We start from the raw sequence: 15,286 nt of genomic DNA on the forward strand, positions 1-15,286 counted from the left end.
AAATGAAGATCTTTTCATAATATTTGACCTTCATAGCCATAATTTATTGAAAAAAAACATTATAAATTGGGATGATTCATGGAAGAATAACCAAAGAATTCGCAGCTTCTTCTAAGTATGTGTGCACATGAACCCACAAATTAGAGATAAATGACCAAAGTGAAAACGCGTAGACGGAATTTAATGTGAATGAGGCTCCGCGGCCTCCACATTCCATCCATTATTCCACATCCTCCTTCTATATAATACAAATACAAACAACCGAGCCAACCAACACACAAGTACGAACTAGTACTACTTCAAAGTTCAAACTCATTCCGGTCACAAATGGCAGCCTTATCCGGCAGCACCGCCCAGCTCTACCTCCTCACCTTCCTCTCCCTCCTCTTCCTCATCCACGCAAGACTCAATCTCGACCCTTCCAATCTCCAAGCCCTCTCCACCATCCAAAAAACCTTGGGCTTCCAATTCCATATCAGTCAACCAGCCCCATGCAACACTCCCGGTGTCTTCTGTGAGCGCAGGCTCTCAGACAACAACACCTACGTCCTCCGAATCACCCGGCTCGTCTTCAAATCCCACCACCTCGACGGCTTTCTGAGCCCGGCAATAGGGCGGCTCTCCGAGCTCAAAGAGATCTCTCTTGCTCACAACAACCTCGGTGACCAAATCCCATCTCAAATCGTAGACTGCCGGAAGCTTGAGATTCTCAACCTCGGAGACAACCGGTTTTCCGGGGAAGTTCCTGCCGGGTTGTCTAACCTCATTCGCCTTCGCACCCTCGACCTTTCTTCTAACAAGCTTTCAGGGAATTTGAGCTTCCTAAAGCATTTTCCCAACCTGGAAAGCCTTTCCATTGCTGACAATTTCTTCTCTGGGAAAATCCCAGCTTCCATTCGTTCCTTTCGTAATCTTCGGTTATCCAACTTCGCTGGAAACGAATTCCTCGATGGCTCGTTACCAACGATGGAAAGCGTCGAGATTTCAGGAACCGATGTGCCAAAACGTTACATTTTGGCTGAGAATACAAGCACAAAAGGCCACAACAACACCACAGCTGCTGCTAATGCTCAAGCTCCAACTAATGCTCTAGCTCCAGGTCCATCTGCAACACCAAAGCACAAGAAGAAGAATAACACGAAGAAGGTAGGAGGGTGGCTGCTCGGATTTTTTGCCGGAGCACTGGCCGGATTTGTATCCGGGTTGATATTCTCTCTGCTGTTTAAACTGCTCTTGGCCGTGGTAAGAGGTGGCGGCAAAGATGGCGGTCCTGCGATTTTCAGTTCTCTGATCAAAAGTAAAGAGGACTTGGCTTTCCTGGAAAAAGAAGATGGCTTGGCTAATTTGGAACTCATAGGAAGCGGTGGATGTGGACAGGTTTATAAAGCCGAATTGCCAGGAAGCAACGGCAAAATGATTGCTATAAAGAAGATAATTCAACCCCCTAAAGATGCCGATGAACTGACGGCTGATGAGGAAAGTAAGCTTATGAACAAGAAGATGCGTCAAATCCGATCGGAGATCAACACTGTAGGGAAAATTAGGCACCGGAATCTTATTCCCCTGCTAGCCCACGTGTCTCGACTGGATTGTCATTACCTGGTCTATGAGTTCATGAAGAATGGGAGCTTGCAAGACATATTGAATCAAGTTGCGGACGGAACAAGACAGTTGGACTGGCTTACAAGGCATAAAATTGCACTGGGAATTGCTGCAGGGCTTGAATACCTTCACTTGAACAACACCCCTCACATAATTCACAGAGATCTCAAGCCAGCAAACGTCCTGCTCGATGATGATATGGAAGCTCGGATTGCGGACTTTGGGCTTGCAAAAGCAATGCCGGACGCGCATACTCATATTTCAACTTCGAATGTGATGGGAACTGTTGGATATATCGCACCAGAATACCATCAGACATTCAAGTTCACAGACAGGTGTGATATATACAGTTTCGGGGTGGTGTTGGGGGTTCTGGTGATGGGAAGGCTTCCATCCGACGAGTTTTTCCAGAACACGAACGAGATGAGTCTGGTTAAGTGGATGAGGAATGTCATGACTTCAGAGAAACCTAAGCAGGCAATCGACGAGAAATTGATAGGAAACGGATATGAGGAGCAAATGCTCCTGGTTCTCAAGATTGCTTGCTTTTGCACTTTGGATAACCCGAAAGAGAGGCCTAACAGTAAGGACGTTAGGTGTATGCTGGCTCAGATCAAGCACTAAGTATCCAAGTATATGTTTGTAATCAATGGGAGTCCAACTAGATAAATTGTATCTCATATGTATTCTTAATGAAAATGATGTTATAAAATATCAGGACGGAGAAGTGGCCAGGGCAGGGAAGACTCCCAGTAGTCACATACCTAATTATAGCCTGTTCGATAATCAGGGAACCGAGAAGTGACCAACAACAACATCTAAGCCTTGTGCCAAGTCTTCGGTTAGCTATAAGCACTCCATGTCTTATCTTAAAGTCTCTTTTCAAGTTTTTCTACGTCTTCCTCTATCTGCAGCTCCTCTATCTGCAGCGTCTATCTCATTATCGTAATCGTATTCGGATGTCTATCTCATCTAACACAAACATTAGTAAACATGCCTCCTCAGATTCATGCTTCAAAACAAAGTGGAACTTCCACTGAGAAAATAAAAAGTCCATCTAAGCGTACTCCATGGAAATGAAGGTCCCATGTAAATGCATTCAATTTACTGTCCCCCATAGAAAAAGGAAAGTGCTTTTTATGAAGCAACAAATCAACTTCCCCGCGTAAGTGCTTTTCATTGCCTTGCTCCGTCATAAGAACAGTATTCTAAGCACTACGAATATCACTATCTACAGGTTTGCCTTAACACAAACAAAACAATACAAAATTCTTGGTGCACCATGTGAATCATATGGTGCCAGAGGAAATTCAAAGCAAAACATAAAACTCCAATTTCCAAAGGCAAAGTAGATAAAAGTTGACGGGAGGGTTGACTCAAGACCTCGGCTTCGTTTCCGTGGCAAGTACTTTTAACACTGATGTGGTCGTCTCCTTTGAGCAAAGCAAACATGTTTTTGTCTTATTAATTCTATCTTATCTCTAGCATTATCCTTTCCAATAATTCGAGCATATTTGTTGACCAATGCAAACATACACAAACGGAAGCCGAATTACAATTAAGCACAAAAATAAAATATGGACCCCCAAAGCAAAAAGGTCCAACTCAAAGTTTGAGACCAATACATACAAACAGAAAATCAAAAAACCCTAGGAACTCAGTGTTAGACCTAGTCACAATCTGCTCCATCAGCAAGCACGCGTGGAATACAACCTGGACAGCAAGCACTGCAACATTCCCTGACAGCACATTCCCTGACAGCAGATTACCACATGATACAGCCCATGTGCTCTGATGTGTTGCAGCATGGACAGCAAGCACGCCACATTAGTTTATTGTGTGTGTGTGTGTGTAAGATGTATATAAATCAACCTAGCTTATCAGAATAGATATATGATTAATAAGACATATCATTTCTACATGGTACACAGAGCTCTCTAAGTCCAACGACATCGATCCAATTTTTTTTTCCGCCCACTACCTTTCATTATGTCATCTGACACTAGCAGCAACAACACCACCACCACTACCATCAATCCAACCATCCCGTTTTCCTCCGCCATGACCACCATCGTCAACATCAAACTCGATCGAACTAACTACCCATTGTGGTTAGCCCAGATTCTTCCTATCTTGAGGAGTCGTGATCTAATGGGGTACGTAGATGGCTCCTGTGTTTGTCCTCCTATGAATCTTCCTGGAAATACTGCAGTCAATCCGTCGTACACTACCTGGACGCAACATGATCAAATGATCCTCAGTTGGATCAATGGCTCGCTCACAGCTTCTGTGTTGTCAACTGTGGCAAGCAAGCGCACGTCTCGAGCAACTTGGGAAGCTTTGGAGCAGCGCTATGCATCATCCTCTCAGAATCGAATTCTGTTTCTGCGCAACGAACTGTTGCAAACCAAAAAAGGTGACCTTTCAATTGCTGATTTTCTTGACAAGATGAATTCTATTTCTGACAACCTAGCCCTAGCTGGCAAACCAGTTGAAGAGGATGAGCTTGTTCAGATTATTCTCAATAATCTTGGACCTGCTTTTGAAATGACCGTGAATGCCGCACAAGCACGTGATTCTCCTATCACGTATCCCACTCTGGAGTCTCTCCTTCTCACCACTGAGAGAAGGATGGCGGAGCAAACTGTTCAGGTGACAGACACTGCTCCCGTTAATGTGTATGTGGCTGCAAGAGGACGTGGTGGACGTCTTCGAGGTACTGGACGAGGCGCTGGACCGTCCAACCGTGGTTCCTTTGTAAATCAGAGAGGGTTTGTTTCTCGCAACAACATTGCCCACAGACAACAATCCGCTGCAAGGTCTGTTTCCTGTGGTGGTCGTATAACTTTTCAAATCTGTGGAAGAGAAGGGCATCCCGCCCTTGATTGCTATCATCGCATGAATGCAGCCTACGAAGGTCGTATTCCAACCAACCGTCTAACAGCTATGGCTTCATCTCCAACCACACTGAATCGTCAGCAAAATGGCTCCTGGTTACTTGATACTGGGGCAAACGCCCATATTACTCCTGAGCTACAGAACCTTGTCAATCCCAAGGAGTATAATGGTAATGAAAACATTGGTGGAGTAGGTAATGATACTGGTCTTTCTATTGCACATTCTGGTTCAAATCAAATCATGACTGACTCTTGCTCATTTAAACTTAACAACATATTACATTGTCCTTCGGCCTCCACCAGTATAATTTCTGCCCATCGTTTTACACTTGACAATAGCTGTTATATACTAATCTTTCCACATTTCTTTCTTGTTAAGGACCTCAAGACCCGGAGGACGCTTTTCCGAGGGAAGTGTGAGAATGGGTTATACCCATTTCCTAATGGCGGTGGATCATCCAATCATCCTGTTCTAGCGTGTTTAGGAGTCCGAGTGTCTGCACAGAAATGGCATGATCGTTTGGGCCATTCTGCGTCTAAAATAATCAAATTTTTAATTTCCAATAATCAAGTGCCAATTAGTGGCACCTCTGCTGTACGTTTCTGTCATTCGTGTCCATTAAGAGTACCAAATTGCCGTTTCAAGTTTCAGAATCTGTTTCGCAATTCCCTTTAGATCTTTTACATTCGGATGTTTGGTGTTCACCCGTTTTTTTCAAATGAAGGATATCGTTATTACTTATTGTTTGTCGACGATTTTTCCAAATATTCTTGGATTTTTCCTATGAAAAATAAGTCTGAGGTGTTCCAAATATTTCTTAAATTCAAAACCAAGGTTGAAAACATGTTTCAGCGTTCTATCAAGCTTCTCCAATGTGATGAAGGAGGAGAGTATAAGAGTAATGCTTTTCAAGATTTTTTAGATAAACATGGCATCTCACAAAGGTTTTCTTGTCCCAAACACCCAGAACAAAATGGTCTTGCAGAAAGGAAACATCGTCATATTGTCGAAACTGCCATAGTCATGTTGTCTCATGCTGGTGTTCCCTCAAACTTTTGACCTGATGCGTGTCAAACAGCCACCTATATCATCAATAGGTTGCCTACTCGTGTTCTGTCGAATAAGTCACCTTATGAAAAATTGTTTACAAGAAAACCAAAATATGATTTTTTTTAAAGTCTTTGGGTGTAGGTGTTTCCCGTGGCTGAGACCCTACACACAACACAAACTTGAGGCTAAGTCCAAATCCTGTGTTTTCTTAGGTTATTCGCTAGATCATCAGGGGTACAAATGTTTGGATGTATCTACACGACGAGTTTACTTGTCTCGCCATGTCCTCTTTGATGAGGACTCTTTTCCATTCAAGGATATCACACTTCGAAAGGAAAGCGTCCATGCCACAGGTAGTTCTCCTCCATCTGATCTCTTATTTGTTTTCCCTTCCTTATCTCCATCACACTCCCCAGTCATCGCCTCTCCTAGCACTGCCCAACTTCTTTCCCATGACCCTCCCCCAACAAATATAACTTCTGTTGTGGATTCCATAGCAAACCCTAGTGTGCCTGCAATCCCTAATACTCCTCCTGTTCTCAACCCGGATATTGTACCTTTAGAAATGCCCAATGAGCAAGAAATTATCAGTGAACCTGAACAGCAACCGGATCTTGGTTGTGCACCTAATCCCGTACATCACATGCAAACACGCTCCAAAGCTGGCATCCAGAAACCTAATCCCAAATATGCTTTGCATGTCGTCACCACTGATACACCTGTTGAACCTACGTCCTTTAGTCAAGCCGTGAAACAACAGGAATGGCGAAATGCTATGGTCACAGAATTTAATGCCTTACAGCGTTCTGGGACGTGGAATCTTGTTCCCTACAAACCTCATATGAATTTGCTCCCAAACAAGTGGGTTTATAAGATTAAACGACATGCAAACGGCTCCATCGACCGATATAAGGCACGGCTAGTTGCCAATGGGTTTCATCAGCAACACGGCGTGGATTATGGCGAAACGTTCAGTCCAGTGGTCAAGCACAGTACCATTCGATTAGTACTTAGTCTTGCAGTCTCAAATCGATGGCCAGTTCGTCAACTTGACGTTCAGAATGCCTTTTTACACGGGTATCTAGCGGAGGAGGTGTATATGAGGCAGCCTGTTGGGTTTGTTGATTCCCAATACCCACATCATGTATGCAAGTTACAACGGAGCTTGTACGGTTTGAAACAAGCACCGAGAGCTTGGTTTCAACGTTTCTCGGATTTCCTGCTTCATTTGGGTTTTCAGGAATCTAAGTGTGATTATTCGTTGTTTGTCTTCAAGCAACAAGGTGTTTATTTACTTCTGTTGATTTATGTCGATGATATATTACTTACAGGCAATCATCCACGGCAAATGCATCGTTTAATCCAGCAGCTACGCACATTATTTTCAATGAAAGACTTGGGGCCTCTCCACTATTTTCTGGGTGTGGAAGTCTCCTATTCGCATAATCTGATGCATTTTAGTCAAGCAAAGTATGCATTGGATCTTTTGAAGCGGACCAATTTTCTTGATGCCAAGCCTATTTCAACGCCCGTCTGTGCAGGTCAAAAACTCAGTCTACATGAGGGTGATCCACATCCTGATCCTTACACTTACAGAAGTGTCGTGGGGGCCTTACAGTACCTTACGATCACACGTCCTGATCTTTCATATGCCGTTAATCAAGTGTGTCAGTTCATGCATGCTCCTACTACAACCCACTGGACGGCTGTGAAATGCATTTTACGGTACGTTAAATCTACATACGCACAAGGTTTGTTGTACAAACCTGGCAGCATGCAGCTCAGTGCGTTTTCAGATGCAGACTACGCAGGAGATCCTGATACGCGCCATTCTACGGGAGGTTATGGTATATATTTGGGTTCGAACCTCATCTCCTGGAGTTCCAAGAAACAAAAGACGGTCTCCCGATCAAGCACCGAGGCTGAGTATAGGCAACTGGCCTATACAGCAGCAGAGATTTCTTGGCTACGCTCTTTGTTTCGTGATTTACAGTTGCCTTTTCTTCGTCCACAACTATGGTGTGATAACATTTCATCGATAGCTTTGGCATCTAATCCTGTTTTCCATTCCCGCACGAAACACCTCGAGGTTGACTATCATTTCGTCCGTGAAAAAGTGGTGCGTGGTGAGCTTATTGTCAACTTTATTTGTTCACAAGATCAAGTGGCTGATTTATTCACCAAAGGTTTGTCGTCATCAAGGTTCAAGACTCTGGTTTCCAAGCTTCCAGTTGTGTCCCGTCCTCTCAGCTTGCGGGGGGATGTTAGACCTAGTCACAATCTGCTCCATCAGCAAGCACGCGTGGAATACAACCTGGACAGCAAGCACGCCACATTAGTTTATTGTGTGTGTGTGTGTGTAAGATGTATATAAATCAACCTAGCTTATCAGAATAGATATATGATTAATAAGACATATCATTTCTACACTCAGTCCAACACCATCGACCACGGACCACGGACCAACACCTCTTGCAGCCACAGGAGATCCAACCAAACAAAGCCTCCAGAAAAGAAGAAGAATCCACCCTCCTCCACTAAACCACAAAACTCGAATCTGCATCCACCGAGGAAAGGAAATGGAAATACATCCCACAAGTAATAGTGTCAACGACGGCACACAGATGGAAGGTGGAGATGTGATTACCTGAATTGGAGCTCTACACACCTTCCTAGAAAGCCGCGAAACGCGATGAAAAAGAACGATTACAAATCTAGGAAATTGTGGGATCGAGAGAGGCCGAAACCATTGGGGAGAGGTAAAAATGGGTTGAAGAGAATCATGGATGTGGAAAAACAGCTGATGGAAGAGAAAAATGAAGGTCAGAATTGGGAAATTTCGGATGGAGGACTAATGTCAGTTAGATCAGAGGCAAGAGGAAGAAGAAAATTAGGCCGGAAACAGATGGGCAAAAGAGGAAAGGAAGGGAGAAGAAAAGAGAGAAGGAAGAAAGGAAGAAGAAAGAGAAGGGGCTGTCACCGATCCTGGCCACTGCTAGGGTCCTCATGAACCTCAAAAACCCAAAAGCAACTGCTGGAGAACCCGCTCCAAGTGAGTTTCTTCAATTTCACTCAAGCCCTCCGATTCAGGTTCAGCAATCGTAGCAGTACGCTGCACAGCCTCTGCCACAACACAAAATCCTTCTCAAAATCTCAGAATAAGCACACATAACTTCTGCCCACATTCAATCTCAACTAAGAAACCAAAAGTTAGTGCGAACCTGTGATTAAATTCCGGAGAAGTTCACAGCTCAATTCTAAGGCATTTCCATTGACTGCATAACAATCAGAATTTGATATCAGTAAATCCCAAAATTAGGGTTTATGCTGCAGAAATCTAATCTTCCTTGCCCTAAATTATTTCCACAAAGTTTAACAGCAATCAATTAACAAAAATGTGGAAGAACAGTTAGTACTACCTCGCGGTCCAAACTATTACCGACTTCGTCTATTTGACACTCTGGAAACGGAAACAGAAATGGACAAGTCATGTGAGAAAGAAGACGTTAGAAAGTGATGGAGAAAGGAACAGAAATTGGCGGGGAATTCAAACCGAGAGCTCTTCTGGACTAGACGATCTTGAAAAGCACATAAATTAAACCCTAAAAAATGCCAATCAAAGTGTTAGGAAACGGAATTATACGTTTCTGGGTGTGAATTGGGATGAGAAATTAGGGTTTACAGGCTTGAAAGTAGTGTATTAACGTTCCTCCATGGAAGAGAAACAGCGCTCTTTTATGCAAGCCATGTATCGATTCAAATTTCGCCACACAACTAAATAGAGATACCAACGGATAAATATACCCTAAAAAATATGAAAAACTCTCATGCATGTTCATACACTCACCTGCACCGCAAGTAATGTGTGAGATAGAAACAAAGGATTTGAACCTGTAATATATAAGTTTTTCTCCATAAAAAATAATATAAAAAAAATCAGCCGACTAGGCACAAAAGTTGAACCACATTAATTAGTCGAGGATGTACGTTGTTAAGGTTTATTTGTTTAGTCACTTTTGTTATTTTGGTAATGTTGTTTATAGGGTTGGGCATAAAAACCGTGGAATCGCAGATCGAATTGAACCACGACAAAATAAACCGTAAAAATGTTGACAAAAAAAGTCAACTTAGGTTCAAGAACTGGCCAAGTCGTTCATATTGGTTCCTGTTCGGGTTTTCATCTTAGAAAAACCATCCATAACCAAACTGGATTGTGAATGTACGTAATTAATTAAATTTATTCTAAGGCATTTCCATTGACTGCATAAAAACCAAACCGGATTGTAATGTTGTTTATAGGGGTGGGCATAAAAACCAAGAAATTGCAAACTGAATTGAACCACAACAAAATAAACCGTAAAAATTTTGTTGACAAAAAAAGTCAACTTTGGTTCAAGAACGAAGTCGAATCGTTCATATTGGTTCCTGTTCGGGTTTTCATCTTGGCAGAACCATCCAGAACCAAACAGGACTGTGAATGTACATAATTAATTAAATTTATTAGTTGTATACAGATGTCACAGATGAGTGGTCCAAACCAAACTGGCTTCACCTAGTGTGACTGCACTTAATCATTTCTCAATTAGGTTTTGTATTACGTATCAAATGAATCTCTCTACACTGAGTCTGACACACCCCGACCGAGATCAGGGCGTGCTGGCCGCCACGCGGAGGTGACGTAACCATGTGCACATGCGGAAGCTAATAAAATAGTGATATAAAAAGTACGAATAATTAAAAACTAGCATACAAAGTAATAAAACAAGTGCTAGCGTAAGTGAGACGCTAAGTTCAGAGCAATAAGTCTACAGTAGTCCAAAAGAAAATGATGCGACAACAGTACACCCGAAGGTGACCCTACGCTGGTGAGTGTCTGTCAGAAATGCCGGGAAAGCCCTCTGGGAAACCACCGAACCTGCTAGACTACTAGAACCTAGAGGGGCGCAAAACAAAAGCGTGAGTGGGCAAAAACAAAGCTTTTCTAAAACCATTTAGTAAAATACATTCTAACCCCTCGCCGTAAAACCTGTATACTTCCCAGAAAATAGATATACATATATATATGTATATATATATATATATATATATATATATATCAATCATGCTTAAGAATATGCCATGCCAAAACCTCATAATGAAATGCAAGTGCTCAGGTGTAAATCATAACAATAACATATAATCTGACAGCCGGAGTCACCTAACATGACCTGTACGGCTGCATATAGAGCTCAAATCTCAAACTCAATAACTGAACCTGCCCACGAGTCAGAACCACCTAAAGTGGTCTGTACGACAGGCCTGGGTGTAACATATATATACGCTCAAGTGCTACGATCACGTGAAGGTTGTGCGAATAATCGCGGGTCACCTACGAGTCGGAACCACCTAAAGTGGTCTGTACGACAGGACTGTGCACCTAACTTGGATCCAAGCTGAGCGTGTGGTGCGAGAGGTGAACATCACGTGAAGGACTGTGCCCTACTCTAGGCAGGAGCACTAACACCGGGGGTGCAGGTTATGAGCTCTCTAAGTATCTCAAACCACTACTGAACGTAAATATGAATAACACTTACCTGGCACTTATCTGTGCGTTCACAGCACCTAAATATGCATATGTTTATATATATGCAACTACTAACATAACCAACGATGCATGAATAACAATAATGTAATGCATGGCATATAACTAATAAGCATTTAAATCAATTTCTGGGAAGTATACAGGTTTTACGGCGAGGGGTTAGAATGTATTTTACTAAATGGTTTTAGAAAAACTTTGTTTTTGCCCACTCACGCTTTTGTTTTGCGCCCCTCCAGGTTCTAGTAGTCTAGCAGGTTCGGTGGTTTCCCAGAGGGCTTTCCCAGCATTTCTGACAGACACTCACCAGCGTAGGGTCACCTTCGTGTGTACTGTTGTCGCATCATTTTCTTTTGGACTGTTGTAGACTTATTGCTCTGAACTTAACGTCTCACTTACGCTAGCACTTGTTTTATTACTTTGTATGCTAGTTTTTAATTATTCGTACTTTTTATATCACTATTTTATTAGCTTCCGCACGTGCACATGGTTACGTCACCTCCGCGTGGCGGCCAGCATGCCCTGATCTCGGTCGGGGTGTGTCAGTTTGGTATCAGAGCCTAACCCTGGTCGCGTGTGTGCCGACGAGGACGTCGGACCCTTAAGGGGGGTGGATTGTAACATCCCACATCGCCCAGGGGAGTGATCCTTATGTGTATAGTCTCATCCCTACCTAGCACGAGGCCTTTTGGGAGCTCACTGGCTTCGAGTTCCATAGGAACTCCGAAGTTAAGCGAGAAAGGGGCTAGAGCAATCCCATGATGGGTGACCCACTGGGAAGTTGCTCGTGAGCTCCCAAAAACAAAACCGTGAGGGAATGGTAAGCCCAAAGCGGACAATATCATGCTACGGTGGTGGAGCGGGCCCGGAAAGTGATCCGCCCCGAGCGGGGATGTGACCGAGTCTCTGATCATTTATCTTGGTATAAATGTCTCTTATAATTTCAAATCATGTTCAGTTGTGAACCATAAATTTTTTTTGTCTGAGGCTTCCAAAATTTTTGTTTCACACTTCAATGTTTTGAACTCTTATGGCGTTTCTAAAGATGGTGGGGAATTCTGCTTCCAAAGGTAGCTCCCCTTCTATATGCCAGCGGAAGAAGTCCAATTATAATGGTTCATCAGCTATGTCAATCTTTGATTTTATTGTGGCGTTTCTCTATGATATTTAAAATATGGCATTTCTTTTAATCTTTGAACTTCTTACTTTGAAATAGTATCCTTGGAAATTTACAGTAAAGTTGGATTTTCTAACAAATTGAAAACGAATTTGGCTTATATGGGGACGACAAAGCTTATTTCATCACCTTGTGGTTGAAATATCTATTTGGTATTGGAAGTAGAATATACGAAAAACATACATATATTTTGGTTAGAATTGTAAACTGGCATGAACTGAATTGGAATCACCATGAACCGAATCATATGATTTTAGTAATAAATTTAAGAAAAATAGCACTGATAAGATTTTTACCACCTGCAAAAGTAGAGATAAAAACACGAGAACAAGGTAGTTGTAGTATAAACGGCTTAAGTAAAGTCTTTCTCCACAAGAATTGAATGAATAATTTGTTTTTAAATTAATCCTTAGCTAATTATTTGAAACGAAGTTTCGAAAAAGATGATTTTAGATTTTAAAATAATAAAAACGAATTGAAATAAAAATAATTAAATAAATCAACAAAGTAAAGAAAAAAAAGTTTTGAAAAAGCAATTTAAATACTAAGGTTCCACCATCACCATTAACAATCCTATGTAATTTTTACCAATTACTTATGAATTTCCACATACATGCTTTGAAGATTAGGTTTTTCTAATACATATTTTCCTCGTGATGTTCAAGTGAAAACGTATATTTAATATGCAACACGTCTACAATGTTCAGATAAAAAATAAACATGCAAAGATTTATTGAGATTTGTGAAAACATTTTTGAAAAACTATGCAACCCTTAAGAGCGTGATGTTTGCCTTAAGTAAACTTACAATTACTAATCACAAGAAGCCTCCTCAATTTTAGGGTCATATTTCAATAGAAATTGCATCAAATTACTTGTCTAAGTACCCTAATGGTCGCGAATCACCATGACAATTAGATAGTTTAAACACGGTGATTAATATTTCAAAACATGCATGCATAATATCATAAGTAAATTGAAAAGAAACTACATATTCTTGTTAAGGCTCTTGGCTTCACTCTAGCAAAAGAAAATTACAGGAGCATTGACGAACCGAACCGAACCGTTAATATTATTGGTTATGGTTTCGGTTTGAGAGTGGAATCGGCCCGAACCGGACCATGCCCACCCCTAATTGTTTATGAATTCATTTTTTCTTTTCTTTTCTTCTTTTTAATGGGGGCAACTAGTGGTAAATCATGGTTATCCACTCATTCAGGGACCGAAGTGGCTATAAGGAATTCTAGGGTTCGTTCAGTATGGGATATCGAATCGAAACTGACATACCAAATCCCAAACCGAAAATTTTTGGGACGGGAATAAGATGACCGATCCCAAACCGAAATTTCAGGATTCCAGAATTTCGGTATTTCCAAAATATTTTCTGTATTTTAGGATTTCCCGAAACAAAACCTGCATCAAAATCCAAATCAACTAGATTGAAATCTAAAACATTTGAACTTGCATGAAAAACCCAAAATGAAATCAAAGAAGTAAACGGCTCGTCTCGTCGTGACCTTCTCTTGAATTCTCAAAACTTCTGTCGCTCCACCCCCGCAGGGGCAGAAAACCCATCGCTGTCTTGGCTGTGCTACCGGAGGCTCTGGGGAAGTAGGAATAGGAGAGCACTCATCTTGGGGTGGGCTTACTACTTAGATGCTTTCAGCAGTTATCCTCCGTTACCTTTTGGGAGGCCTACGCCCCATAGAAACTGTCTACCTGAGATTGTCCCTTGGCCCATAGGTCCTGACACTCCGACTTTTCTTCATCAAGATGTCTACCAATAATTCCATTCTCATTTATATAGGCCCATCTGGTCCTACATTTGCTAAATTAGCCGGAGCTCATGGAAAAAGAAAAGAAAATAAAACATAGCAATTGCAGCAAAGCCTAACCAACCATTGGTTATGCTCTGGCTGGGCCTGAGCGGAATCAACAACTTACATTAGCTTAGATGCAGCTGTATCGGCATTTCCACTGGGTCAATTGGATCTGATTCAATCCGCCTTTGACGCTGATCCACTAGATGCTGCGGAAACTCCCTTTGCTACTTTTTTCTGGGTCGACTAAAATTGGTGAATTACCTCGATAAGATATTCCTTTCATTCTTCCTCTGTGTTGTTTACGGAATCTGGTTCTTTTGGGGTTATAGTTGATGGTTGTTTAGCAATTCCATCCATCTCTACTACAGAACCGGACACGAGAGTTTCTTCTCATCCAGCTCCTCGCGAATTAAACAATTAAAAAAAATTAAACAAAAAAAATACACGGTTAATAATCTATGGAATCGTGGGATTCTTTGAAATTTGATCTAATCGATTATAAATTAGAAATTTTTTGTGTTTTAATATATAATTTAACACGTATCATTCTGGATCTACATGGATTCGTGGTACAGGAAAAGCTTGTTGATGCAGTTTAGTCGAGATTGGCATTGCCTGGGTCTTCTTTGAGCTAAGAGTCTATACTATATTATGATTGTAGTGAATCAGTGAAGATTAATGGGAGATAGAGAGACAGAATGAAGAGATAGTCCGTCCTCCTCCTGACCCAAGCCCCCAATTCGAAACCCTAAGCCCCAATTTGAAACCCCAACCTTATTTGAAACCCCACATACACAGAAAATCAATGGAGAGAATCAGATGTGGGGATGAAGCCGTGAGGTGTGGTGGTGGCTGGAGCGGAGAGAGTTCGTCGGAGTGAGACTGTGAGAAGGTATTGGTTGCTGAGCTTCAAATTCGAGAAGGAGAGACAGAGATAATCTGAGACTGAATGAAGGGCCAAAGATGAGAAATGAGAGAGAGTGAGTAGGGATGTGTCGGGTTTGGATTGAGTTGAAGAAAGGTTTAGGTGGTTTCTGCCTTCCTGGTTGCAAATAAAGAAAATTCGAGACAGAGAGAGAGTGAATTATGTAGATAGCACCTATGTGCTTTGATAAAACTTTAAACAACACACACACGATCTGATTCTTATCCCCACACT

The 15,286-nt window shown here is 41.8% G+C and overlaps 1 protein-coding gene across 1 annotated transcript; it reads left to right on the forward strand.

Moving 5' to 3' along the window:
- The first annotated feature begins 26 nt into the window (after nucleotides 1-26).
- LOC103942234 (leucine-rich repeat receptor-like serine/threonine/tyrosine-protein kinase SOBIR1) lies at nucleotides 27-2,564 on the forward strand. The gene has a single exon (XM_009352429.3). The coding sequence runs from the start codon at nucleotides 328-330 to the stop codon at nucleotides 2,224-2,226; it is 1,899 nt and encodes a 632-aa protein (XP_009350704.2). The 5' UTR covers nucleotides 27-327; the 3' UTR covers nucleotides 2,227-2,564.
- The last annotated feature ends 12,722 nt before the right edge of the window (nucleotides 2,565-15,286 follow it).

This window comes from the organism of the source record quoted next, unplaced genomic scaffold (assembly GCF_019419815.1).
Source record: "Pyrus x bretschneideri cultivar Hongxiangsu unplaced genomic scaffold, Pyrus_bretschneideri_v1 Contig27, whole genome shotgun sequence".
In the NCBI taxonomy this organism is placed as follows: Eukaryota; Viridiplantae; Streptophyta; class Magnoliopsida; order Rosales; family Rosaceae; genus Pyrus; species Pyrus x bretschneideri.

What these genes read in the sequence shown, in the direction of transcription:
- LOC103942234 (XM_009352429.3), top strand. Translation starts at nt 328, where the DNA reads ATGGCAGCCTTATCCGGCAGCACCGCCCAGCTCTACCTCCTCACCTTC.